We start from the raw sequence: 25,598 nt of genomic DNA on the forward strand, positions 1-25,598 counted from the left end.
CAGGTCACCAGTCTGTTTCACTGCAGCCTAGCAAAATTAAGAAAGATAAGTTTCAAGTTGGGCTAACGGTGTCTGTGCCATGAATCAAATTTTGCTCAGGGCCCACAAAGTCTTGGATCGCCACTGTTTTGACAGATAAGCATTAACAATTAAATCTTGTTACGGTTTAATAGGTTAATAAATTAGCTTTTATATGCTGCTAGCAAACCAACTTTTAACCCATCAATAGACATTAGTGGTATTTTGGTAATATATATCAATGTCTTTGCTACTTTGCTAACTACCGAAAATTCCAGATTTTCCTGTCACGTGATCCCTAATTGCGCACGCAACTGACCGTTAAGTGCCAGTGACGTCAGAGCACCGGCGGTTAGTCTGAGTTGCGGTGGCCATGGCGCAGGATGTGGCTGTTTCAGAGGAGACTTTAACCGGTGCCCTGAGTCTGTTGGTCAGTTTGGGTCAAATATTACTCCAGAATGCCCAGCAGGAAGCAGCAGGTAAGAAAAACATTAAAAATAGGTTTATATTCAATGTTACAACGTCGTGTAAATAACTAATTAGCACTAATTATGTCGCATTTATTTTAATTTAATTTAATTTAACGTAATACCGCTTAAATTATATTAATTTATATGTATATTTTACTATTTTAACAAAGTTAGTGTAAACTGACTTTTATAATTAATAAATATAGATATTTTAACTTTATTTTCTGACGTAATTCTTGAGCAATGCAGCTGACATCAAATCCTTGGATTAAAATACCGGACTGGCTTGTCTAATCTAATCCCCGTCATGCCTATTTCTAACATAAAGGCATTGCACAAATCCACCTGACCTTTACAAAGCGTCGTTGTTTTTCTATTTCTTCAGCATCTCTGCAGACTTTTGTTCCTCATAAGATCACTACTTTATTTGGTTTGATCACAGCCGGGGAAAATTTCTACAGAAGGTAAATAAAAAATACATATCATTTAAGATTTTTATGCATCTCAAAGTGTTTTTGCATGTTTGAACAGGATTTTGAAGAAAGTCTGTTTTTGAGCAGAATTGGAGTGAAGACAAAAGGTGAAGCAGAGGCTGTTTGGCAGAAATTATACCAGTAAGTCTGACAAAATGTGACTAAAGTGTTCAGAAATCCTACAATTAATCATATGTATCTGTTCATACTTTCAAAAATAACATGAATATGGTCAATTTAGTTTTAGAATTGATATTTTGACATGAAAATTTAAACACAACTTTAAATAATTATTTTTTCCCAGCCATCCAGCAGTCAGAGAGCAAGTAGAAGAGCTTCTGAAACTGGAGGTCTGCATATTTTACAACTTTTTTTCTTTTTTCTATTCAGTTTGTCTTGCTTCTAGATTTGACATTTTTTGCTTTTACGTTTCTGTTTTCCTGTTTTCTCTTCAAGCAACATATACATTGTGGTACTCGGCATCTTTTTGCACAAATATGACAGCCCAATTGAAACAAAACAAGCATAATTTACTTAACTTTTTACGTTTTTGGTTAATTTTGCAGAATGAGTGGGACTCCTTCCTGCAGAGCGTGGACAAAGATTTGCAGATGACTGATGAGCAGCTATCAGGAGCAAAGCCAGCAGACAGCTTAAGTCCTGACTTTGTATTCACTGATGCACGATCAAAAGAGCAAGTTTTTATTCATTAGTCATTCCTAGTCACTCCCACTGGTTTACCTCAGTGTATAAAGTCATGGTTTTGGTTATTTTCTTTAAAAGGAGTGTGACTCTGGGTCAGTTCTTGGGTCAGAAGCTGCTGCTGGTTCTCATTGGAAACTTTGGATGGGTGCCATGTCGGGACCATGTGGCCGAGCTGGAGGCCAATCAGGTCAGTTCACCTTCACCTTTTCCAAAATCCCCCAAAATTTGAAAAAAGCTGAAAGAACATCTCCAAGTGAATCAAAAGAGAATTGTGAAGCAGTTTTATGATTTAGTTTTGCTCTGCAGACCCTCCTGGAGGCCCAGTCAGTGCAGGTCATGGTGGTTTCCTTCGGCAGTGTGGAGGGCGCTCAGCTGTGGCTGGAACAGACAGGATGTACCTTCGAAATGCTGTTGGATTCACAAAGAAAGGTCAGCATTAAACTAAAGCACTTAACTGTGAAAGTAACAGGAGTTAAAACAATCTAAAGTGATAAATTAACTGAAAAGTTTGTCAGCTAATATTGAAATGGCTTTGATTCAGGAAAACAGTCGGTTTGGGAGTTGTCTAAAGGTTTTAGCAGCTGTATAATGGCGTCATTAAAGCTCAATGAGCCAAGTGTGCAGACCTTTCAGCCACCAGTTGCCATGGAAACGGTCATGCTGACTTCATAAACCCTTCCTGGTCCAGGTTTACAGGAGTTTTGGGCTTGGCTCCTCCTTCTCCAAGGTGTTGAAGTTCGGCTGCCTGATGCAGTTGTCAGAGTTCAGCGCTGCAGACAGAGACTTCCCTGATTTCCCACATCGCCTGCTAGAAGACATTTATCAGGTACAAAGCATCATTTTATGGTGCTCATGTAGGACATGGATTTTTGGTTAAATATTTTTTTTCTGAAAAATTTTATTCCACAAAAGTGACTGGATTAATCCCTGGTATTCTATGAAAATGCTTTATGAACAGCAACTGCTTCCAGCTAGAAACACCACCAAGCTTTTAGCAATTAACAGAACTAATCGACTCAAATTTCCAACAAACTACCATCTTTTTCTATCGGTACTTTCCATTTTACAATGGGGCTCTATTGATGAAATCTTTAAAGGTGAGCTATTATGCAAAAATGTAGCAGGTGGCTTCTGGATGATAAGTCAACAACAAAATGCTTGTCTTATCCAGTAGCCATTTTGCAGTGGTAAAATTATCTGACCAAATGTGCTGGAACTCCATTTGGGTTGCTAGGTAACGGGGTTTGGCTTGGCTGGAGTTACTAGGTTATAGCACATTGGGTTTTTTTAGCTTTACCTCATGTTATTATTAGCTTTACCTCATGTTATAATGTTATTCCCTCATCAAAAACATACTGAAAGAGTTGCCTTGATTCTTTCATGCATGTTTGAGAAATCCTTTAATCTCCATGGCAACCATCCAGCCGTACAAAACATCTTGATGGACTTAGCCCGCCTTCGAGACATAACTCCTCCTCAGAGCTGCAGTTTCCAAGCCTCCAAACTTCACAGAGCAGCCCTCCCCCTGTGGTTCTCCACTTGACTCCTTCAGGCTAGCTAGTCACAATTAGCAAACACCTGGTGGAACTGTGCATATGCTGAGCTCCGTTGTTAAAGGGATAATAGAGGAGAGATGTGATGATTTCCTGAATGTGGAGTTTCAGAAAGGGCAGGAGAAAGATAGAAAGTCAGAATTCTTTTAAGTTATATATTGCATTTTTATAACAACTGAAGGGGACATAAATCACTTGATTAAATGACACTATGTGCCTGGAAAACATATACTTTCTTTTTAATTATCGTGAGGTTATTGAAACACCAAAAAACATGAACTTACTAAGATCTGGGTGTTCTTTTAGTGCTTGGGCTGTTTTTAGAAGCAGTTGAGACCCAAATGGAATTATAGAATAGTGTAAAACATGAATTTTGCATAATAGATCTTCTTTAAATTACCACTGTGAGTAAATTCACCAACTCTAGCTTTTTAACTAAACTCTTTCTTTTCTAAAAAATGCCTGACTTCGTGCTCTACCTTCACTGGCTTGCAGCTTTCGGTCCTCTTGGACGTAGCAATGTTGGAAAATCACTTGGCTTGTTCTGTGATTTTACAGCAATAAAGTTTTTTTTTTTATTTGTGCTGTGTTCGATTTTCCTTTCAATTGGTTGTGGGATTTATGTCACACCCAAGCTGAAGCACGCTCCAGTTGTAACTCCAAGAAACCAGTGGCAATTTGCTTTCCTGTTGTATTGCCAGCTATTGGTAACACAAGGGGAACACAGTGTATTTTTTCCCAGTGAACAAGTTGGTAATAATATACTGAGCTCTATTTGTGCCGCCGCTGCTTTAATGAGATCGAAACCATCGATGTGGTAACTAATAGTTTATAGCAACAGTTTTAACTGCATTTTATATGTGAAGCAGGCCATTTGGATCCTGAGACGGCTTAGTCAACTTCCAAATTCAAAGTTCCAACATCTTGGTTTCCTGGGAATGTGGAAAAAATAATTATTTTCCACTAAATCCACTCTTGTGTAATCCAACTTTGTCAATCAGGGAATCAACTCTTTGATTTATAAAATTAAATTTCGCTTCTCCTCTTTTTTGTTTTAAATTTGTTTATGAATCTATCTCACTTTTATTCTTGTTTTTAAGTTTCCAGGCTTTTAGTTTGTCCACTACTTCCTCTCACGTTTTTCGTTAATTAGCTTTAAATATACTTTTAATCCATTAAGTTAACCTCGAGTTTCAGCAATAGCCTCTAACTAACAGCATTCACACAGCACTTTCATCAAGAAATAAAATGTTCCTATTATCTCATTTCATTTAAACTTTGCTTACACTTTATGGGGAGCTTAAATACATCTTTACATTCAAGTATTTTTGTAAAAAAGATGCCATTTTAAACCATACAGTTTCTGTTGCTCTTTGTAGCTGCAGAAAACATGTTTGAAACTGAGAATCAAAAGCATATTTCCTACATAGTTTCTTATCTTGCTATAATTATGTGTATTAAAAAAGGGGTTTAACTTCCCTTACTATTTATTTTACTTATATTTTTAGCTGGGCGGGGATTTTTTACTGGACGAAATGGGAAAGGTGCTTCTCTCTCATCCGTCTAAAAACCCTCTGGACAGACCGAGTTTGAAAGACGTCCTGCAAGCTGCTGAGGACAACTCCACCAGCAGCTATGAAGACAAAAATGAACAAAAACCGTAAAAAAAACATTGATACCACAGAAGAAGACCGGCTCTTTGACACACATCAATGATGTCTCATCTTACACTCGTTACGAAGAAATGCGACTGATGGAGAACTGTGCAGAAAAGATGAAACTGATCTTCTTTTGTCATGTCAATGTTGTGATTTAAAATGAAAAGTCATATTTATTTGTTACTCAACAAAAAATATGCAGTTGAAACCAGATATTTGCATACACCATGTGAAAAGCATCATTGTGTTCTTCACATCAACCTTGGAACCAAAGTTAAACACTTTGAGAACCCAGTGTTAACATGAACTGAAAGGCCGCTCAGAAAGGAAGAAGCCAAAACACCAGAAGCAATATAAAAAGAAAGATTATAGCTTCAAAATTTGGAAGCATGGCTTATGCGGACTAAATGCCCGCTCCCATTGCTAAAACTAAAGGCAGACCACAATGTTAGAACAACGCAGAAAATCAACATCGTTAACAATTTCTCTTTCTGTTTGCTGATTGGCCAGATTGAAAATCTACCAGAGGGAATCCAAGTGAATGGGAGAAAGCCCAGACTGTGCTGTAAGTGAGATTGCGCAGGAGGGGGACATCCAGGGGGACATCTAATACAAGACATCAGTCATTTTAAAGTGTTTACTGCAGAAAAGCAATGCATTGTGGGTACAGAGTAAACATCATTAGCTGCACCGCATTAGAACGTGAGAAGAGGAAACGGAACTGCTGCTTCTCCCACTTCAAATTATGAGCATGAATATAAACATACATATACTTCAGAATTTAAGTAGATGACCAGAACTTGAGTTTATTCAATTTACAAAACAGCCAAGAAAATTAGTACTTTGGAATTTATCTGGAAAAATACTTTTAGGGGAAACAAAGTGTGCTAAACATTTTCAGAGTTAGCAAAAGCGCAGAGACAGAAAGGACAAACAACCAGGCACACACACTCACACCTAGGGAGAATTTAGAGAGACCAATTAACCTGACAGTCATGTTTTTGGACTGTGGGAGGAAGCCGGAGAACCCGGAGAGAACCCACGATGGACAGGGAGAACATACAAACTATGCAGAAAGACCAGGGCTGGGAATCAAACCCAGAACCTTCTTGCTGCAAGGCACCAGCTCTAGGCCAGAACTCCACAAAGCTATTGCTTGGAGCTTATGGAAGGAAAACATTTTACTCAAATTGTAAGTTTAGAATAGTTTGATAAATGCAAACTGGAGAAAGTCCATATCATTATTCTGGCATTTAGCTAATAGAAATGATTTTGGTGCATTACATGGTGTTTTGCCTTCAGATGAAGTGTATGTAAACATCTTTCAACTGTATGCTCAGTCCTAAACAATTGTATATTAAAAAATTAATTAATCTCAGAAGCACATCAACAGCACCAGATATTAGGAGTAGGTTTGTAAAGGTGATTGACTTTATTGTTGAATAATCAAGCATCACAAAGCTACAACTTACTGCTTAATTAAACTAGTTATGTTTCTGATGGAAGGAACAACAAAAATGTTTAGGTAGATACATTTTCATTCAGCATATCTCCAATACCCAACATATCTCCAAAAACAAATGTACTGTTGGCATTTATGATGAATACTTCCACTGAAATCTGATCTATTGTTTATAAGCTTGTACCAAGGAAAATAAAAACCCAAGCTGTCATTTTACTTTCTTGTTTTGCAGACAAAATATGTCATGTTTTTCAGAAAACCATATTTGCAGACTGTGCAGAAGTCAAGCTTAGTCTCCTCTGGTCAAAAGAATGTGGGTTAATCAGCAGTTTAGCAGGACTCAGCACCAGCCCTTATTAAAAACATTTCTGCTGCTTCTTAACTCCTCCTAAGGCCCAAGCACACACTGATGGAGATCCTGAAGGGGTTTGGTATGTGCCGATTCCCAAGAAAGTTCCTCCATCTTTCAGTTTTTACCCTTGTTTGGAAATCCTGATCCAATATTTAGAGTTCCCTGAATGTAATCAGCAGTTTTAACTGGCTTACAGTCATATTTATGCAGCTGCATGAACAACAATGATTAAAGCACAAACACACAGAGAAAAGTGTTTCACTCCTTCGTCGACACATACAGTACATTTCAGTCGATACCATTAAGTATTTAGATGCTTACTTGCTTATTTAATGCTGAAATAATTGTACACTTTGTGTATTTGGAGAAATATCTCTAATACGCTGCACTATGTCGACTCTTCATTGCTTGGTTTGTACAGTTTATTTCAGTTAGATGGTTTTGTTGCACAACCATGGCTTTTCACACATACTTCACAATTTTTCACTCGGGTTGCGCTTGATGCTTTGTGTAAGTCAGGGGTCTGCACTTTTAGCTGCATCTCTGCTCCAAAACACCAGAATCAAATGATTAATAGTTAATGGAAAACTTTCTGACATGTCAGTGAGTTTCAGTCTTAAGGTTCCAGTGTGTTGGAGCAGGAATCCCTCCATTAGTTCACTGAATGGCTTTGCACCAAAATACATTAAAGATCATTAAAGATCTGTTACTGAAGCACCATTCTGTTTTTATGCTCCTCTAACCTGGAACAAACTTCCAGAAAACTACAAAACTGCTGAAACAGAGTTTGTTTAAATCAAGGCTAAAAACTCACCTAGTTTAGTTTCCTTTGATTGCTAGTAACTTTGATTGATTGATCAACATATTTGATGTAGATGATACTTGATAAATTGTAATGTACTATGCTTTTATGGTGTAAAGGACTTTAAACACCTTGTTGATTAAATGTGCTAAACAAATTAACTTGACTTGGATAAAGCAGGTTAATGTGAAATTGTCAACCATGTCAGAAACTGGATTTCTTCCAGGAAACCAACTAATAGAAATGAACTGTACCAGTTTGGCTGTGTTGCTGTTAAATACCCAACAAGTATTATGTCAGAAGCTTGTTGATGTCTACCAAAAGAACGTGTCAGATTCTTGCTTTAAGAATCTCCCAATGCTTGTTGCAAGAAAATCAGTCAAATGGATTATAATAAATCCAGAATTACTACAAAATTCATGCCTAAGATGAACGTACATGAACTTTTCTGCAGAACTCTGCGTTGGGACTAGACCGTGTTGTACGCTAAAATAATTTATGTGATACTGAATAAAATGTTTTCTTTTTTATTTCTAAAGAGCTACACATTCAGGTTTGAATTACTGGCATTATCAGGAAAAAAACAAACAGTTTTTAAAGAGTTCATTTCAAAGTGCCACCCTGTCGTCAAACTCGCAGACATAGTTCATGATCCGGTCGCAGTAGTGGTCCCACCAGTCCCCGTCGTCCGACGACATGGCCACGCAGTTTTCTCGTTTTCCTCCGTCCGGCTGACTGGACAGGAAGTGCTTACGCCACTGGAAGTACGAGACTCGTGTGCCGTCATCGAAGAGGTACAGCCCATCGGAGCGCAGGTCGTTGATGCCCAGCCAGACGGGCCAGTTACCCGGGCTGAAGAAGGCCTTGACGTACGCCGCCAGGGCCTCCTGCTCCTTGCGGTCGCGCGGCATCGCCAAGCGTCCGCCACGTTCCAGGCACTTCCTGGATGCCCCTGCGTAGTCGGCTAAGTTGTTGTACACTAGGTAACATTTGTAGCCCAGTCTTTGTCCTTTGTGGCAGCCTAGGAAGCAGAAAACAAACTGAGAACCAGCGTTATAACAGATTTGAGTTTTTCACTATGGTTTAATTTTATTTCACTGTAACCTTTTGTCAAATTAATTTAGATCTGATTAGTTTTTAGAGTGTATTTTCTAGTGTTTATTAGCTAAATATTTAGTTTTTATTAGTTATAGTGGTAGTTTTAATTTTTTTATACTTTGGGTAATTGAGGGACCAATGTAGGGGAGGGCATTTACCATATCATTTATCGTTTTTAAATAAATAAAACTGACGGTATGATCAGTAATGTAATTTTTAACATTTTCTCCTTTGTTTTGTTCCAAAAGAGCATCCATAAATGAGTAAACTCAGCAATATGATTATATGCTAATCCTGTGTGCTGTTTTTAGTGATATAAATCACTCTGTTTTAAAAACTAAGTAATTTTTCAACAAGATATAGGAGCTTCTCTTAAGTCAGTAATTTCTTAATATTGATGAAAAAGTTCTAGTTCAACTCCCAGATCATTTCACTTAAAACATGGGAAAATGTCTTGCAAGTTAAATAATCTGCTAGTGGAGCAAGTACTTTTTGATCAATTTTAAGGAATTATTTTAAAAGAACTAAGCTTCTATTTGTGGCTGAAAAGTTACTTTTAAGTTATTTTTGTCTTATTTAAACCGTATTAGATATTTACAATGGAAACTAGACCAAAGTTACTTGGCAAGATGTTGTGATTTTGCAATGAAGCCATTTGTCTTGAGAATTCAGGGGCTTTTTAAATTTTAATGATTCACCTCAGAGTCAACAGACTTCCCAAAAAAACAATGTCAGCGTTTCTGTAGAAATTCATGCAAAGAAATTTGGCTCCTTGGATGCAAAACAATAAATAATGACTCACGAGGTAAATAGAAACCTTGGGTGAACTCGGTGGCATGACAAACAGCTGTGTCATCATCCATCCAACAAAAGCTAAGCCAAAATGCAAGCACCGTTTATGGAAACAAAAACAAAGTCCACCCTTACTGCTTTTAAAAATAAGGGAAATAATTGATCATCTGGGAACGCTGGACGCTCTAAAGGTTTTCATTGTGTTTTAACTTAATGAGGATGTTGACTTCTGTCTGTTTTCAGGCAGACCCAGGACCAAAATCGTAGACATCCATACTCAAGTACCTCCATAACCATGTGGATGGTGCAAAACAAATAAGGATTTTAGTTTGGTACCATTTCTTCCATATACTTGCTTATTGTGTCCATTCCTACAAAAGAAACAAACACATTGCCCCGCTTTGCTGCTTTTCTTTCATTTCTGTTATCACAAATATTTCGGTGATCCTCTGATAACCGTGCTGTTTGACACTTCAGCATTCTCCATGCGCTCATCTAACTACAGCAGACCGGATTATAAAAGCCCCTGAGGGGAAACGTGCCAGAACATGCTGTAGAGTTGGGTTCAATTTATTTTATTTTTGGCAATCTTCCCTCCAGAGCTGTGTTTCTTTTCATCCCTGAAGCAGCCCCTGTTATTTGCATAGCAACCAAACACACCAAAGCTATAATTTTCTAAGGTACAAAGTATAACATAACCGCAGGCTTTCCTTTTGATATTTTCCTAATGCGACATTTTCTTTTTAGAGTGTCTGGTGTTGGCAAAGTTCTACCTTTCCAGTGCAAACATCGAAGTTATTTGCATGTTGGAGACCAGATCAGCCCTGCATGTTACCTCATGTGTTTTATTTTCCATGACGACAAATAAAGACAAACTGATCCAGATCTAGAACCCAGAAACGGAACAGAATGCGGGTAAAACCTTTCCAGTTATACATAAAGACATGACTCAATATTAAAATATAACATGATTGGTATGATTAAACTGTTGTTTCTCCATATAAATACTGATAAATTTAAATTCATATTTGCAAACCCTCAAAAAATGGTTGGGAATGCTGCTTTAGCCATTTGTTCCCACATTTATCTTAAAATCTTAAATGCCTATAATATGTAAGTTGGCCTTAAGTACATTTGTATTTTTTCTTGCAGGACTTTTGTGTCAAGCAAAAGTTTAAATGCGCGCACACATCTTTGCATTTTGTGACATGAGGAGTTGAGGCTACCGCTGACTAGTCGCTAATGTCCCATTGGTAGCTAGCCAGCTAGCCTTTTTGCATCTATTATGACTGCGTACAAAGTTACGCACTTTTCATTTTTGCCACTGTCTCACTTCTGTTGCCGACCCATAGGATGCTATAAACTGAGAAGCACAAAGCCAAGAGCTATGAAACAAACCCAGAAATTTCAGTTTTTCTTTGTAATACAGCTGTATCCCTCAATCGTCTCCTATATTTATAGTTTTTTTCTGTCTTAAATTTCATTTAAAGTGGCATTGAAATGTCTTAAATTTGAATACTATAGAATATTGCAATCAAATTCAAGGTCTATATGTATTCTGAAGCTTGAAAAAGTCTGTTGTACCTTCCAGTCTCCCAATCTCCTTGCGATTGTCCTTGCTGTGTTGGTAGACCTCCTGGATGTTGTCCTCCAAATCTCCAACTTTAGCTGTTTAAAGGAGGGAAAAAACAGATAAAACATTCTGGAGCGTTTCTGGAGCGACTTCTACCACCATTTTGAATCTCACCGTCCAGCTTGGAGAGTCGGTCGATTAGCTGGCTGACTTTAACATCCAGAGTGTAATGACCAACGTTCAGCCTGTGGATGGCCTGATCTACGCCGGCTAGTCTGGATACTGACAAAATGGAAAAGAACTGGAAAAATGACCCAAACGAACGTGGAAATTTTGCTTTAAGCACTGAGAAAATATGACTGTTGCTTCTGGATGGTTGGTTAATCTGACAAAACCAACCCACAGATTCCACCATGTGATTGGTTTTTGATAGACCAGCACAGACTGGTGCATGATTGTAAAATGGAATAAAAAAATTATACCGAAAAATGCAAAAATCTGAAAAGTGTGGCAGCCTCAGTCGAAGCATCTGGTGGTACGTTTCCAGCAGCCTTCTGCATCTGAAGGGATTTTTGGTCAGGGTTTGGAATCAGTTCTGGACTTTGACTGGACCATTTCAAGACAGGATTGTTCTTCAAGCTAAACTTTTTCATTGTAGCTCTGGATTTTTGTCCAGGTCTGTTTACCTAAATCCCCGCATCACAATGCTGCCATCACCATGTTTCACAGTGGTAACACTGCAAATGGGACTTCTGATACCGATACTGGTGGCACTGGATTTTATTTCAGGCTGCGCTTCATATTTTTATTCAGTCTATTTGAGTTGGTCTATCACAAAAAAATCAAATACAATACACCAACATTTGTTTTTGTAATACAACAAAACAATCCCAGAAGTGTGATAACTTTTTTACTCTACATGCACCGTTCTCAGCCGATTTTATAATGAAAGAAGTCTTTCAAAGGTGGAGGACGTTACTTACAGACGTAGTTGTACGAGTTTTCGAAGTCCGATGCTTGGCTGGTCGGCTCTGGTTCTGGTTCTGGAAGGATGTCAGGAACGTCACCTCTGGTCCTCTTCACCTCCACCACAGACTCCTGACAGACAGACAGATCCCCATGTTACCACAGCAGACTGTTTGGAACTAAATCTTTGTCTTAATTTCTGATTCAGAAACAAATCCAGGTTTGTTGCTGCACCTGATCACTACAGGCCACTGTGCAGCAAAAAATTAGGACAGGTTTTGGTCCAGGTGGCACAGTATGTTATAAATTTATAGTTTATTATGCCTGTAGTATATTTCAGTGAAATTAATTTAATGCAGCATAAAAAAATTTAGAAGGTAAAGAAGTGGGAAGAAATCATAAGTATTTTTTTAAATTAAACCTCTAAGATTGAAATACTGAATTTTTTCTGCAAATCTGAATCAAACAGACATGAACACTAGTCATTTGGTTATTTATCTCAAGTCACATCAGTCATTGCAACATTCACCAACATCTTTGCATGTCACATGATTTTCTCGATAATATGAACCCCTAGCATTGTTTCGCACCCAACTAACTTGGATACAAAAAGGAGAAACTTACCAGTTTTACTCATAACGGTCAGTGTAAAGTAGTTTTACCTGAAGTATTCAGAGGAAAGAATATGGCTTACTGACTCCAATTAATAAGTAATTCCAACATGATGTCACGGTTATTTATTTTACCTTAATCAGGGTGATGATTACATATATTTCAGTCAAAAGCAATGAAAATATTGTGTAAAAGGAAAAAAATGCATCAAGTAATTTTAGTTATGTAATAAAATAAATCAGTGTGATTTGTAGAGAAGGATTAAATGGTAAAGTCAATCTACCCAATCTAAAGTATAAAGAAAAACTCTGGAGAAGTACTGGTTAAAGCCAGCTGGAAGATTAAAGGAAGCTTTGGCTGCTTAAAAGTAAACTTTAAAGTGAAAAGAAAGAAGACACATGACTTTTCCCCCTAATATGTCTCAGTCGCTTATTGGCTGATTTGAGCAAGAGTCTCAAACACTCACCACTGCCAATGTCTGCTTCCCTAGACATGTCATCTGTAATTATTTGGGAATCACCGAGACTCATGACTTCATCTCATACAGCTTATGAGGTGCAAATCATTTTCAGTTTTGTAATGTAAAGGGAGTTTGGATTGCAGTTTCTCAATCAAAATAGGCCAGAATGAAGGCTCTAGTTTAAAAAAATAAAAGTACATGAAAGCGTTCTGACCTCTGTTGGTGCAGCGTCGATCATCTCTGTCGGAAGAGCCAGAAAACATAAACACAGGAATGTGTACGATGTGGCAGCTGGTCCCATTTTACTCCTTTCAGTAACTCTTCTCTTCCTTCAGCAGCTAAACCTCTCTGAGCCGCTCTGCAAACTCTCCCTCCCCTTTCCCTCATGGAACAGCAGCTGGAATCTCTTTCCCATTAGACATGTGAATGGGAGGGCGCACACACACACACACACACACACACACACACACCCACCCTTTGAGAAGGGAAAAAAGGAGAAAAGGCAGGTATCAAAAATCAAAACATTCCTGCTGCCTGGCTGCTGTCCTTCCTCTCCGTCTTCTCCAGGACAGGTCTGATTTCCACCAAACAACAGGAAGTGTCTTTGTTTTTGCTTCCACCTCCCATTTCCACGCTTTGTGAGAGCAGTGTGGATTCCCATGGACGTCTGTCCTGTGGAAACCACTTGTATCCCTAATATAACCTCTCCACGGCTGGGAAAATACACAAGCAACACCCATTTGTGAGCTACAATCATTGGAACTGTGTTAACAATGATCTCTAGTTTGGTTGCATCGTCGGTGCCTATGGCAAAACAAGCTCTTACTTTACTTTATTGGTGTTTTCACTCGATTGACAAATCAGTTCCTGTTACATTTACACACCAGGCGAATGCGACCCAAATCAGATTGTTTTTTACCATATGTGACACATTCGACTTTTTCACAGCAGTCCAGTTACGATTATAATTATATTTGGCTACGATCACACTGCAGGTCTTAATGCTCAATTTTATTTTATTTTTTCTTTTCCGTGGTTGTTTACGTTTCCAAATATATTCAGATTGTATGTAATCTCAACTATCCTGCTTTTTTATGCCTCCTTCCTATCTTTTCAACCTTTACTGGGTCAAAAAACACAGTCCTTCACTCTTGTTTTGGTTTTTATTGTTGAAACAGAGTGATTCCTCTCCACTGTCGCCACATGCTTACTCAGCCGACTGTCTGAAATCTCCATGTCACCCAGAGATTTACCTCTAAACACAGTTTCTTGGCATGAAAACGTGAAACTTCCCAGACAGCAGTGTGCATGATAAACTTTAGACCTGATGATGTAAATTATCTGACATAATCAGTGGAAAGAACTGTGCAGTCCGTGAATAAATGGTTTAATTTGAATGGAAATTTAAAGCCTGAAATTAGATTACATGTTTGCTCGCTGTGTTATTTCTGGTTCACATCCTCACTGAACTGGATCAGATTCATCTAACCAAACAGATCTACTGACACAAACGCTTCTGTTAATTAGGCTATATATCAGATAAGTGTGCAAAGCTATTTCATTAAAATTAAATCAATTAGTGGGAGCAGAAATATGGGCTGTAAATCAGTTCAGGAAATGATGACAGAAGTAGTTATGTAAGAGGCTGTGCGTCCGTTTGTGTGTGCGTATGTGTTTGAGGTTGTAGCGGGAGGAGTGCCAGTTAAAACGCCTCAAGAATCCAGCAGAGTTTCCAGAGAAGCGAGCGAGGCAGCGCTCGGGGATGTGGAGCCTGGGCGTCGCGCCAGCGGCGGCTGGGACTCTGAGGGTCAGATGTGTTTGAGTCTGCAGGACGTCTGCTTCAGCACAGCTGTTACACTAACATGAGAAATACCAGAAGCATTTCCAGACCTCAGCTCTGCATTCAGAAAATTAAATGTGTCCACTTAAAAAGAGTCTAGCAAAGCTAACATGGAAATGTTTTAAATATTAGCCCTTAAATAATTATATATTCTACAGTTTCAGTTTAGGAATAAGCATCTGCTTTCAATTGGTCTATTTTTGCTGTCCGGTGTTAAATTCAGTATTATTGGATTCTTGATGGTTCGTGTAATTAAGAATTATGTAAAAGGGTCAGTTAAGGACAGAAGAAACTGAGCCTCAAATATTTTTATGACCCAAGTAACTGTTTCCATCACACTGAAGGAAATATGAAACGATGTGTGGAGCAGAAATAAAGTTCCTGTAACTCCATAGCATTAGCTGCTAAACGCCATAGGGAGAAAAATAAATTCTTCATATGCGTTCTAGAGGATAAATCAATACCAATACATATTGTGATAGACATGTCATCAATATTCAATATATACAATATTCACTGGACTCCGGTCCAGAGCCTCACAGCATTCTGGGAGATGTAGGCAGAGGAAAGACTTTAGCACAACTAGCTAAGCAAGGATGGTAGCATCAACTAACGCGCTCATTCTTTGGTTACCTAGCAACAACCTGTTGAGTAACTTGTGCAGCAGCGGTTTCAGGTTTTGCTACCGTTATTCATAGCTGCTTAGGAATAAAATATCTATGGAAAGGTCACACCAACAGATTGGCAGTATTTCACATAGCAAAAAATTAATCACTGTCGTTATCGACCGATATGAAACCCTTATATCATGGTAAGTTTTTCAGCCCTACTGTGTTCATTAAATTCAGTAACGGCTTTACCCAGTTCAGAGGTGTCCAAGGTTTTTGTCACATTGGCCAAAATTGTTGAGTCAAAGGTTTTTGCGGTACAAACAGCTGGGGCGTCCAAGACTTTTTTTTCACTGCGTTGCTTCCAGAACATCTTCCCGTTTCTGGTTCAACATCTTAAATGCTTCAGTGAAGATTTAAAGCAAAAACAGTAGCTTTTCTCACTGAGGATTACTGACACACACACCGTTCTGCTTTTTAAAAATTATAGACTTGGGTTATACTTTTAAACAGAGACATCCCTGTTTAATAACTGGCAATCATTTTCATTTCATTCATTCTGCAGTTTTTTTTTAACCAAAATATTTTCTGAACACAAAGCAGCCATTCAGGCTCTGGAAGAGCCGGGTGGAGGCTGAACTGGACAGAGGAGCCTCAGTTCGGTATAAGGAATAACATAAATGCACAGTTTATTAAACTTATAGATAATAAATGCAGTTGTTAGACAGTTATTGTCTCTGGATTAAAGTCTAAATTATGACCTTTCGGTTGATCAGTAGTACTGTAAATCATTTTGACTGAAAACAGTGTAAAAGGCATTTTTGGGGGGCTCTGCTTCCAGGAAGCCCATTTCGACCATTTGCATGTATAATCTGATTCTTTTAGTCATTATTCAAATTTCATGAGAATCGATGAGAACTGAAATTTAAAGAGGTTTTTAAATTAAGAGAAACGGATTCCTGCAAAGCCTGTTTAGTCAGTGGCCCAATTGTTTGACCACATCTGGTCAACTCTGCCAATCTCAATACAGTATTACAAACCACATTGACTGGAATTACTTGAATCTATATAAATGAACTGATCTGATCATATATTTCAATAGAATTACATGTTAATTCGACCAATTTGTTTTAAAATGGACCTTCAGAGTAAATGTGTTGTGAATTGGTGCCATAAAAATAAACTAATTTAATTCAACCCTAAATAAAATTGTACTAGGCAAAATACTCAACTATTTACTGTTTAATATTCTAATAATTCAGTAGTTTGCATCCATTCTTAAACAGATATGTGCTTGTTTTTATGTAGCTTAGAAAAGCTTTGCAGTCTGGATTGCACATTGCTAGTTAGAACTAGCATAGCTTCTAATGCTAAGCTAGTTAGCATTATAAAAGAAAATCACGAGCTTATCTGAGTTCAGAACACCCTCATTTCTAAACAAGGCTTAGAAATGTTTATCATTTGTAAAGTAATATCCCAAAAGACTTAGGACAGGGTTAAAAACAAGTCCTTTTACCTGCATCACTGCTCCAAATCACAAATGAACGTATGAATTTCCTCAATGGCATTCATTCACCTCTGCTGAGGAGAATTTAATCAGGCATTGGAAAAAGGACGCATCTAAAAGTTGCTGGCTAGTAGATCTGGAGGGCTGGATTTGGGAAAAGCTCTTAAGTTTTATGCTAAACTAGGCTAAACTAAGGGTTAAGCATCTGGAAGCTGGATTATTTTCAGTGTGCTCGCCCTAAAAGGACCTTAAATAATTGATTTCATTGTTGTTAAATGATGCTCTCTCCATTCCCCAAGCATAAAATATGCAGGAATCACAACAGCAGTGCTCCCGATTCTATAAATACCCGGCAGAGCAGCTGCTTTGCTCCAGATTGAGGTTCTGTTTCTAATCTGAACACAAACTTTTCTTTGCCTCATAATCATCAACCCTTCCTTATTTACTACACATTTAAGATTTTAAATTATAGCTGAATCCATTAAAGAGCTGGAAAATTAATCAAAATGTTTTGTCAGAAGAGTGTTGGTTAAACACTCTGACTTTGCCAATTTTCCTTATAATTTAATCAAGTCTGATTAAATCTACATATCAAATGTAGACATTTTTTAGAATAAAAAATATTCAAATCTTAGTCAATCTAAATATCTTGAAAATATGAAACGTGCAGCCATGTTTTATGATTATGAGCTACAAGCTTAAGTACAATCAAAAAGGAAAAGAGTAATAACATTTATCTTTTAGCATTTCTACCCAAAAGCCTCAAAAAGAAAGACATGACACAATTTAGATTTAATTATTTTACTTCATTTCAATCTTTAACCTCACAATGTGAGTTCACTGTCTGTACACATAAAGCTGAGGATAAAATTAGCAGATAAATATAAAACTAAGTAAAATAGTACTCTAGGTATTTAGTCTATGACAAACACTGCCAATCACTGTAACGGTGATTGCTTACCAACATGTTCAAATGCATATTTTATCAAAACACACAACAGTGATGGAATGATGTGGCGAGAAGCTAAATCCATTCAGCAGGTTTCAGTTTTAAACTAAACAGAATTATGGTAAATTTTAAATGATTTTGCTTCTAAAATACTATATTTATATTAGAACTGCAGCATTAAAGGATCGCCTTAACTCTAAACCCTAAAGATTATCACATCAGGAACATATGTAGTTATAAATAAAAGCAAAATTATAGTCACAAAAAACAAAAGTAGTATGATAGTTTTGGACTGAATTATGACATGCTTGTAGTGTTGTCTAATTGTGTAAGCAGTTTAATATCATGCATCCAGACTTGTACATAAAAAAACAAGATGTTCTACTTTGGAGAAAAGCCAAAATGTACACAGGTGGCGAATTAATGTCTTAACAAGCCAGAGAGAATCGATGCCGTTGTGTTTCAGGAGCGTGTCTCTTAAATTTGGACGTGGATGTTTGTAGTCATGGCGATGTGGTCTGTCTCTAAAGCGATGATGATGATGGCGGTGGCTCTCTGCTGTGGATTTTACCAGTTGTCCAAGAAGTCAAATCCGGTCTTCAGGATGTTGTTGCTGGTGTTGAACTGTGAAAACAGCGAATCAACAGGACTGCTGAAATGAGGGTGAACTGGTTGTTTTACCGTTTTAAACCCAATGGGTTTCGCATGGGTTCCCTTCACATTTATTCTGCAAAAATGTAAAATTCTCAGGTTTAAATTTACTGAAATTTTCAATAAAATATTTAATCCAGTGTTAATAAGAAATTAATCACACATGAGAAATTTTATCTTTCCTGTGACCTGAAATGTGTTATTGCATTTTAGGCCATAAAATGTTTATTTGCATTTTGACCAAGACAAAAATTAAACGTTTAAACTTTTTTCTTTAAAATAAGACAGTTTACACTATTACACTTCAAGCAACACAAATTAATTTACACAACTGTAACAGCTATAAACAGTCCTGCGTTTCATTAAGTAATTGCTTTACCAATAACGAAATAGGCAACATCTGTTTATTAGTGTGGCAGCTCATATCAGAAACTGACATAATGTCAGTTATGTCTGACATATCAGGTACTGACATAATGTCTCTTTGAGGTTAGAAATGCAATAACCTAGAGAGAAATGTGGATCGGTTTCAGAACTCACCTGGGAAAAGGTGGGGCTCGCGTCCAAGGGGGCTGAACCTTCCTCTGCTTTCTCCTTCTCTGCGGCGCCGGCGGGCTTTGAAGGCTTCGATATCAGATTGGATGAAAACATTTCATCCAGGGTGTTGCTGACAGACGGCAGGGTGCTCTGAGATCTCTCCCAGCCTCCGACGGAAGATGAGGCGGCGATGGGCGGCGCTGGCGCGATGGAGATGGACGCAGGTGTTGCACTGACAGCCACGGGGGCTGGGGGCTGCGGGGCTGGAGGCTTGGGGGCTCTGGGCTTTATGGACTTGGCCGGAGCTGGAGGGTGGGACTCTGCAGCTTCAGGCTCCTTGGAGATGATAGAACTCTCCTGAAGAAAGATTTAATTTAGCATTAAAAATGGAATATATATGTATATATAGATCTCTATTAGGAGTGCACAGATCTTTAAAGAGCCTGACCTGCTGATTCAGACTTTGACTGATATCAAATGTTTTTTTTGTCAGTGTTGTTAACTGTAGCAATAACGTTGCTGAGTTGGAAACAGTGGGGCGACCGGCCCAGCAGTTAACATGAACTGCTGGGCCGGTCTGTCAGTCAAACGTCTCACTGCAGAGTCGAAGAAGATAGCCACTGATTTTTAGACTTTTGCTAAAGTAGATAAGATCAGCTTCACTTATAAGTATTGATCGATCACCAATCATAAATCATTTCCCAAAACTAAGGAAATCGGTGCCGATAAATCGGCCAGATATAATTCTCTAACTCTGTTTCCATTACAAATTTGCTCAAATCTTTTTCTCTATTCTGCTAATGTCAAAAAACAAAATCAAAACAATTTCGCAACTGCGCCATTAAATAAGAAACAAAATTTAAATCACGTGAATAAACTTTTTCACACAAGTCACTAAAAATCATGGCGACGACGTATGTAAACAGCTACATGTGATTTTAACGTAATTCTTCGCTCTGTAGAGACGCAGTTGGAGTTTACCTGTCTGAGGTAGGAGGGGAGGGGCTTCTCTCCTTTCTCCAGGGATTTGATCTGACTCGGGGTCAGAGACTGGAAATCGGCCTTCTCCCCTTCCAGCCGTGACCTCTCAGCGCTGATCTTCCAGAAGGACGACTCCTCCTCCGGCCTCCGGCCCTCACTGACAGAAACCTGCACAGATCACACAGTCTTGAAATGCCTACGATGCTGAGGCCAGGGGTGTCCAAACTTTTTATCTCATGGGCAAAAATTGTAAAGTCATGGCCAAGAAAAATCTAATTTTACTCGCTCAACAATAAGCACCAGCACCCCTCCCGATCCGACTAGGGGACAAGGGTGTAAAGAAAACGGATGGATGGATGGAAATTAGTCAGACATTTTGTAAGAATGGGTGTATAAATTTATTATATCCCCCAAAATAAAAAAGTGTTTTGCACATTTGTCTCATCAAAATTTACAAATTTTGTAAATTTTTGGGGGTGTTTTTTGTGTTGCTGTTTACTATAAAACCAAAGAAAATGCAAAAAGTGCGGCTATAAAAAGTGAATACTTTCTATTGCATCAAACATTTTCCACTGTAACAATAATTTAATGCGTTTGTAATAATTTAATGTGTTTGTAATATTACCCTAATTAAAAACAAAAACTCTCCGTCTGCATCAACCACCTGTACTGGTAGGCCAAGCTTTTTTTTTTTTGTAATTTTTTAATTGTAGTTGGGGGTCTGGGGCCCACATGTGGCCCCCGCAACTTGGCTTAGGTATTATTAGACAGCTTCAGTTTTGTTAACAGTGAAATGCAATGTCTACTTTCTAGGTGCAAACATATTAGTTGACATAGGACAAAGCTAACTCACAAGTAACATTTCAGCAAGATATAGCAGCTTGTTTTAATTTATGAAAAAGTACTAGGTACAGTGACAGATTATTTCATTTATAAAATGACATTATTCCATGTCATAAGTAAAACAAGAGGAACTAGTAGGTTTTTTAAATCAATATTCAAGAATTACTGACTTAAAACAAGCTCCTAAATCTTATTGAAAAGTTACTTATGAGTTATTTTGCCCTATTTGAAGTGCACCAAGATATCTGCACTAAATACTAAACAGAAATACTTGGTAGGATTTTGAGTTTTTGCAGTGTGATCCATACCTTGGCTCCTGCTGTACTCTTCCCAAGCTGATTGGAATGAGGAGCTTTTGCACTTTTGGAGTCGGCCTGTGAAGCCGAGGTCACCTGATCTGCAGAGCCTGACGTCAAACTGAACTCCATCTGACTCTGAAACACATGTCAGACTTTAAACACTTTGGTACTTACAGAAACATGCATGAACAATGAAGATTGCTGCTCCCAGCTAATCAGGTTTTACCTTCGTCTCCCATGAGAAAGGGGCAGAGTGCTCATCCAGCCATGTACTGTCCTATGAAGAACAGAAAACAGACGAAGGTTTTACCAACTGGCAATGTTAGGGCTGAAACGATTAATTGGATTCATTATGATTAATTATTCAAATAACCATCAACTAATTTAGTAATCGTTAATCGATAACTGGAGTAAACAGACTCAAAAAAGGCCATTTGCTGAACAAACAACACAAACAAAGCAATAGTTGTGCCAAGAGTATAAAAATATATATAAATACATTTTGCATTTAAGATAAAAACATCTTTGTCTAAATATGTTTCACCCAAGACTCCTCAAGGGGGACAGTTTTAACTTCACCCAGTTCAAACTCAGTAAAGTAATGCCATCCTATTGCAATTTAGGCAATAAAATTTTTATTTTCTCCTTTAAAAAAGGAATTTAGTTGTTTATTTGCATCTTTTAATGCATTTTTAATACTGTATATTAAGTGGTTAAATGAAAAATCTGCAGAATGTGCCAAGTTTTAAAATCTTATCAAAATTGCCAGAATAACTAATAACTAAATAGTAAGTTGCAGCCCCAGGCAATATAAGATTAACTGAATTTGACTGTTGGGTTGTATAATTAGAACTACATAACACAGTGGGAATAATGGGAATATACAATTGGATTGAATTGGAGCTAAATATATTGACATTTGTGAAACTCATGTAGCTGAATTACTTGTTGTGAGTCGAAACTTTAGTTTATAGTTTTTCTTCCTTCTGACTGTTACATAAGCATATGAATGACTCAAACTTAAGAAAAAGAACAAAATCACTGACACAGCAGATGAATCAGTGCTGCGTCTACCAAAACAACTTTGGTCATTATAATTATACGTTTAGATAATTTGTCAGCAGAAACTTGTTGCAAACATGTCTCATGTTAATATTTGGTTGAGTCAACAAAATTAAAATATTCTTTATCACAGAAAAATGAGATGTTGCAGCTCATATCTTCCTCCTAACTCCTCTGGGATTTGGAGTCATAGTTCAAGTAATATTTCAGCCATTTTACTTTACTTTTATAAGCTATTTACAAAGCTCTTACCCAAAACATCACATTCAGTTTAGGGAAGTCCAGATAGTGATATTATGGTGTTTTTATTTATTTATTTTTTACATTAACACACTGAGCCAGACTTTAGAAAGGGCTGATGGCAGTTGCCCAGGGCCCCAATTTTCTTGGAAGCTCCACATTTTATTTATATATATTTTTATGAATGGATGTTTGCAGTAATTATACTTTATATAGGAGTAATATGCCCATATCCAGTGAGTTGTAGTAATATTTTAGGAGTTTGATTAATATAAACAATACTCATGTATTTGCAAATTATAAATTTATAGTAATTTTTGGGGGTAGTAACTGGTCAAGGCATGTATTACGTCTACCACCATTAGGTATTATTTGATACCTAATTATGTATAGAATGACCTATTAATGCACTGTAATTTGCGTTCGCAAAATACATTTTCTTTAGTGGATCGGGCACCAAAATGGTTTACAGCCCAGGGCCCACATCCTTGTAAATCCGGCCCTGCTTGTACGTTTAAATGGAAACAAACTGTTTAAAAATGTAATAATATATTAATGATTCATTACTTACAAGAAGAATAAATTAATTGGACTACATACTTATCAAAGCACTAAATATTTATGCTATTATTCATTCTTTGGGGCGTTACGTGAAAACATCTGTTGTGACGTCAAAGAAGTACTTTACGTCTACGTGGCTATTGTTAGCAGCCACACCAACAAAACCATTAAAACCTTAAAATGCAAACTGAAATGACGTTAAATACCTCTTCACCGAAGTGGACTATCTTCTGACCCGTCTGGAGGAGCAGTTTGGGGTAACAGACCACCTCCTCTCGGTCCACTCTATGCATAGCGTATCTGGCTCTGATATGAGGGTCCATCATGCTGTTATCAATGGCGCTGTCTTGCTCCTGCGGGGTCATTTTCTCCCAGGACGAGCCGTAATCGGCTTTGATTTTCTCCCGCTCCTGCATGATCTTCTTGGCCATGGAGTTGATGGAGGAAAAGTACTCGAACTTCTTCTTCTCCATCCTATGGGCGTCGAGCCCCGCCATGGTAGCGGCGGCCATCTTTAACTACTAACAGCTGTTGTTGTTTTTCTGAGAGGAAACGGAAGCTGGGACGAGGAGGCGGGACAAGCCCGTTGTGCGTGTTATTGACTCCATCTACTGGTGCTTTGGATGTACTGCAACAAAATATATAAAAAGTAGCATTCCCTTTGGTTTGACATATTTTATTGTTAAAACATGGGCGGACTGTAAATGCTATTCTCACTTAGACTGCACCTATACTTACGAGGCCGTAGTATATGGAGGACCAAAACCGACATAATATATTTATGCTTTTATTTCTTATTATGTCGGTTTTGGTCCTCCACACATGTAAGGAAAACTAAATATATATTTATTATGCCTTTATTTCTTATTAAAACATATATTTATGCTTTTATTTCTTATTATGTCGGTTTTGGTCCTCCATAGTTGTAGGGCCATTGTAGATAGAATAAAAAGGAGTACATTTCCTTAAAAAAAAAAATCTCAGAAAATTTCTAGAAAAAACAAGAGATTTTGAGTTTGAAAAGTCAAAATTTTTCTAGAAAACAACTCAGAAATTTTGAGATTGATTACAGAAATTTTCTAGAAAGAACACGGGAGTTTCTCAGTTTGAAAAGTCAAACATTTCACTAAAAAATCTGAAATTTTGAGGTGAATTGCATAAATTTTCTAAAAAAAGAAAAAAACTAAACAAAAAAACAAAAGAGTTTCTGGGTTTGAAAAGTCAAAACTTTTGCTAGAGAAAAATCAAAGTTTTAGATTAATTGCAAAAGTTTTTAGAAAAAACAAGGAAGTTTATGAGTTTGGAAAGTCAAAAATGTGCTAGAAAAAAACAATTCTAGAAATAAAAAAACAGAAAACTCAGAACATTTCCAGAAGTCTAAAATGTCACCAACGGCTCCTGTTGGTGCTCCACCTCTCTGACTGAAAGAGGAACATGATTTTCTATGCTGACGTGACTTTGGTCAAACTTGCTTGGCAACAAAAGGAAACATCCAGCTGGGATTCCAATGAGAAACGGTAAATGAAAAATATCCACTTGTTCAAATGATTCATGAATCACCAGGTTCTATGAAACTGGTAAATAAATAGAGATGAATAACTTGTCGCTTTTTTATTCACCCCACGCAGCTCTATCTATGGTAGCATCAGTCGACTGTGACTCAATGGAGCAAATGATTGTTTTGGAAAAAGGAAATTTCTCCCTCCCACATCTTGATGTTGACTCCCAATCAGTGTATGGATTTGTGCATGTTCAAATGCACATTCACATTCAAATGAACATGCACAAATGTTCCAATTTTACTGAATTGGAGTCATAAAGGCAATGACTGCCTTGTAGGAACCCAACCCCCCCAGGCACACCACGTTTAGTATTGTCTAAACACCACAAATTTCTAGTGTTTTCTAGTTTTCTGATATTGGATGATGTTGAGAAAATAAATTTAAAATAAGCTAGTTTTAAAACTTAACATGTCTTGATTCAAATGGCCTAAATTGTGGTTTTAAATCAGTAACTTATTCTGGCCTATTGACCGTTATTTTACTTGTAGTTACAGCAGATGGTTTGCTAGGATCGTTTGAACTGCCTTTTGTCTGTAGGAAAACAACACAGTGGAAGTTGTAGCTTTTCACACTCATCTGTGAAAGGCCGTAAACACGGCAGGGATTTCTGGCTTGAGAGAGGGTCAGAGATAGCTCCTGGTTGGATGAGCAAAGATACGCCTTATTTGAATAAATTAAAGAAAAGAAGATAAAACTTTCTACACAGAAGTAACAAATCAGATTTGCTCTTGCAACTCTCCAAAGATGTCTTTGCACGTCTTTGCTTTTCTTTCTTTCCTTCTTTTCCAAGTCTGTCAGGTAAATGAATGTATGTCTTCGTTGTTCTGCAGTTTCTGGTGTAAGTTTATTAAACTCTGTAATTCTGTGACGTCAACACGCATTGTTGTTTTCCTTGTGGCTACACGTGGCCCGCCGAGAGGACCTGGGATCCAGAGGAAGAGAGAGCCAAACTTTTTCCAAAGTT

At 37.6% G+C, this 25,598-nt stretch overlaps 3 protein-coding genes across 3 annotated transcripts; 1 reads left to right on the forward strand and 2 right to left on the reverse strand.

Annotated features, from left to right (window-relative positions):
* The first annotated feature begins 379 nt into the window (after positions 1–379).
* selenol (selenoprotein L) lies at positions 380–6,555 on the forward strand. Its single transcript, XM_014996234.2, has 9 exons — positions 380–497; positions 874–952; positions 1,049–1,102; positions 1,266–1,311; positions 1,528–1,655; positions 1,745–1,853; positions 1,973–2,095; positions 2,355–2,492; positions 4,728–6,555. Exons 1-9 carry the CDS (start codon positions 392–394, stop codon positions 4,881–4,883), a joined length of 939 nt encoding a protein of 312 aa, XP_014851720.2. The 5' UTR covers positions 380–391; the 3' UTR covers positions 4,884–6,555.
* clec11a (C-type lectin domain containing 11A) lies at positions 6,287–13,567 on the reverse strand. Its single transcript, XM_014996237.2, has 5 exons — positions 13,209–13,567; positions 11,940–12,054; positions 11,131–11,238; positions 10,968–11,051; positions 6,287–8,514 (listed from the first exon to the last, which is right to left on the reverse strand). Exons 1-5 carry the CDS (start codon positions 13,293–13,295, stop codon positions 8,102–8,104), a joined length of 807 nt encoding a protein of 268 aa, XP_014851723.2. The 5' UTR covers positions 13,296–13,567; the 3' UTR covers positions 6,287–8,101.
* A 4,167-nt stretch (positions 13,568–17,734) lies between these two features.
* On the reverse strand, positions 17,735–23,623 carry cunh1orf198 (chromosome unknown C1orf198 homolog). Its single transcript, XM_014996233.2, has 6 exons — positions 23,279–23,623; positions 21,436–21,486; positions 21,219–21,344; positions 20,068–20,235; positions 19,090–19,443; positions 17,735–18,522 (listed from the first exon to the last, which is right to left on the reverse strand). Exons 1-6 carry the CDS (start codon positions 23,582–23,584, stop codon positions 18,466–18,468), a joined length of 1,062 nt encoding a protein of 353 aa, XP_014851719.1. The 5' UTR covers positions 23,585–23,623; the 3' UTR covers positions 17,735–18,465.
* Between the last annotated feature and the right edge of the window lie 1,975 nt (positions 23,624–25,598).

This window comes from Poecilia mexicana, unplaced genomic scaffold (genome assembly GCF_051168715.1).
Source record: "Poecilia mexicana isolate PSO_F unplaced genomic scaffold, ASM5116871v1 scaffold_21, whole genome shotgun sequence".
NCBI classification, from domain to species: Eukaryota; Metazoa; Chordata; class Actinopteri; order Cyprinodontiformes; family Poeciliidae; genus Poecilia; species Poecilia mexicana.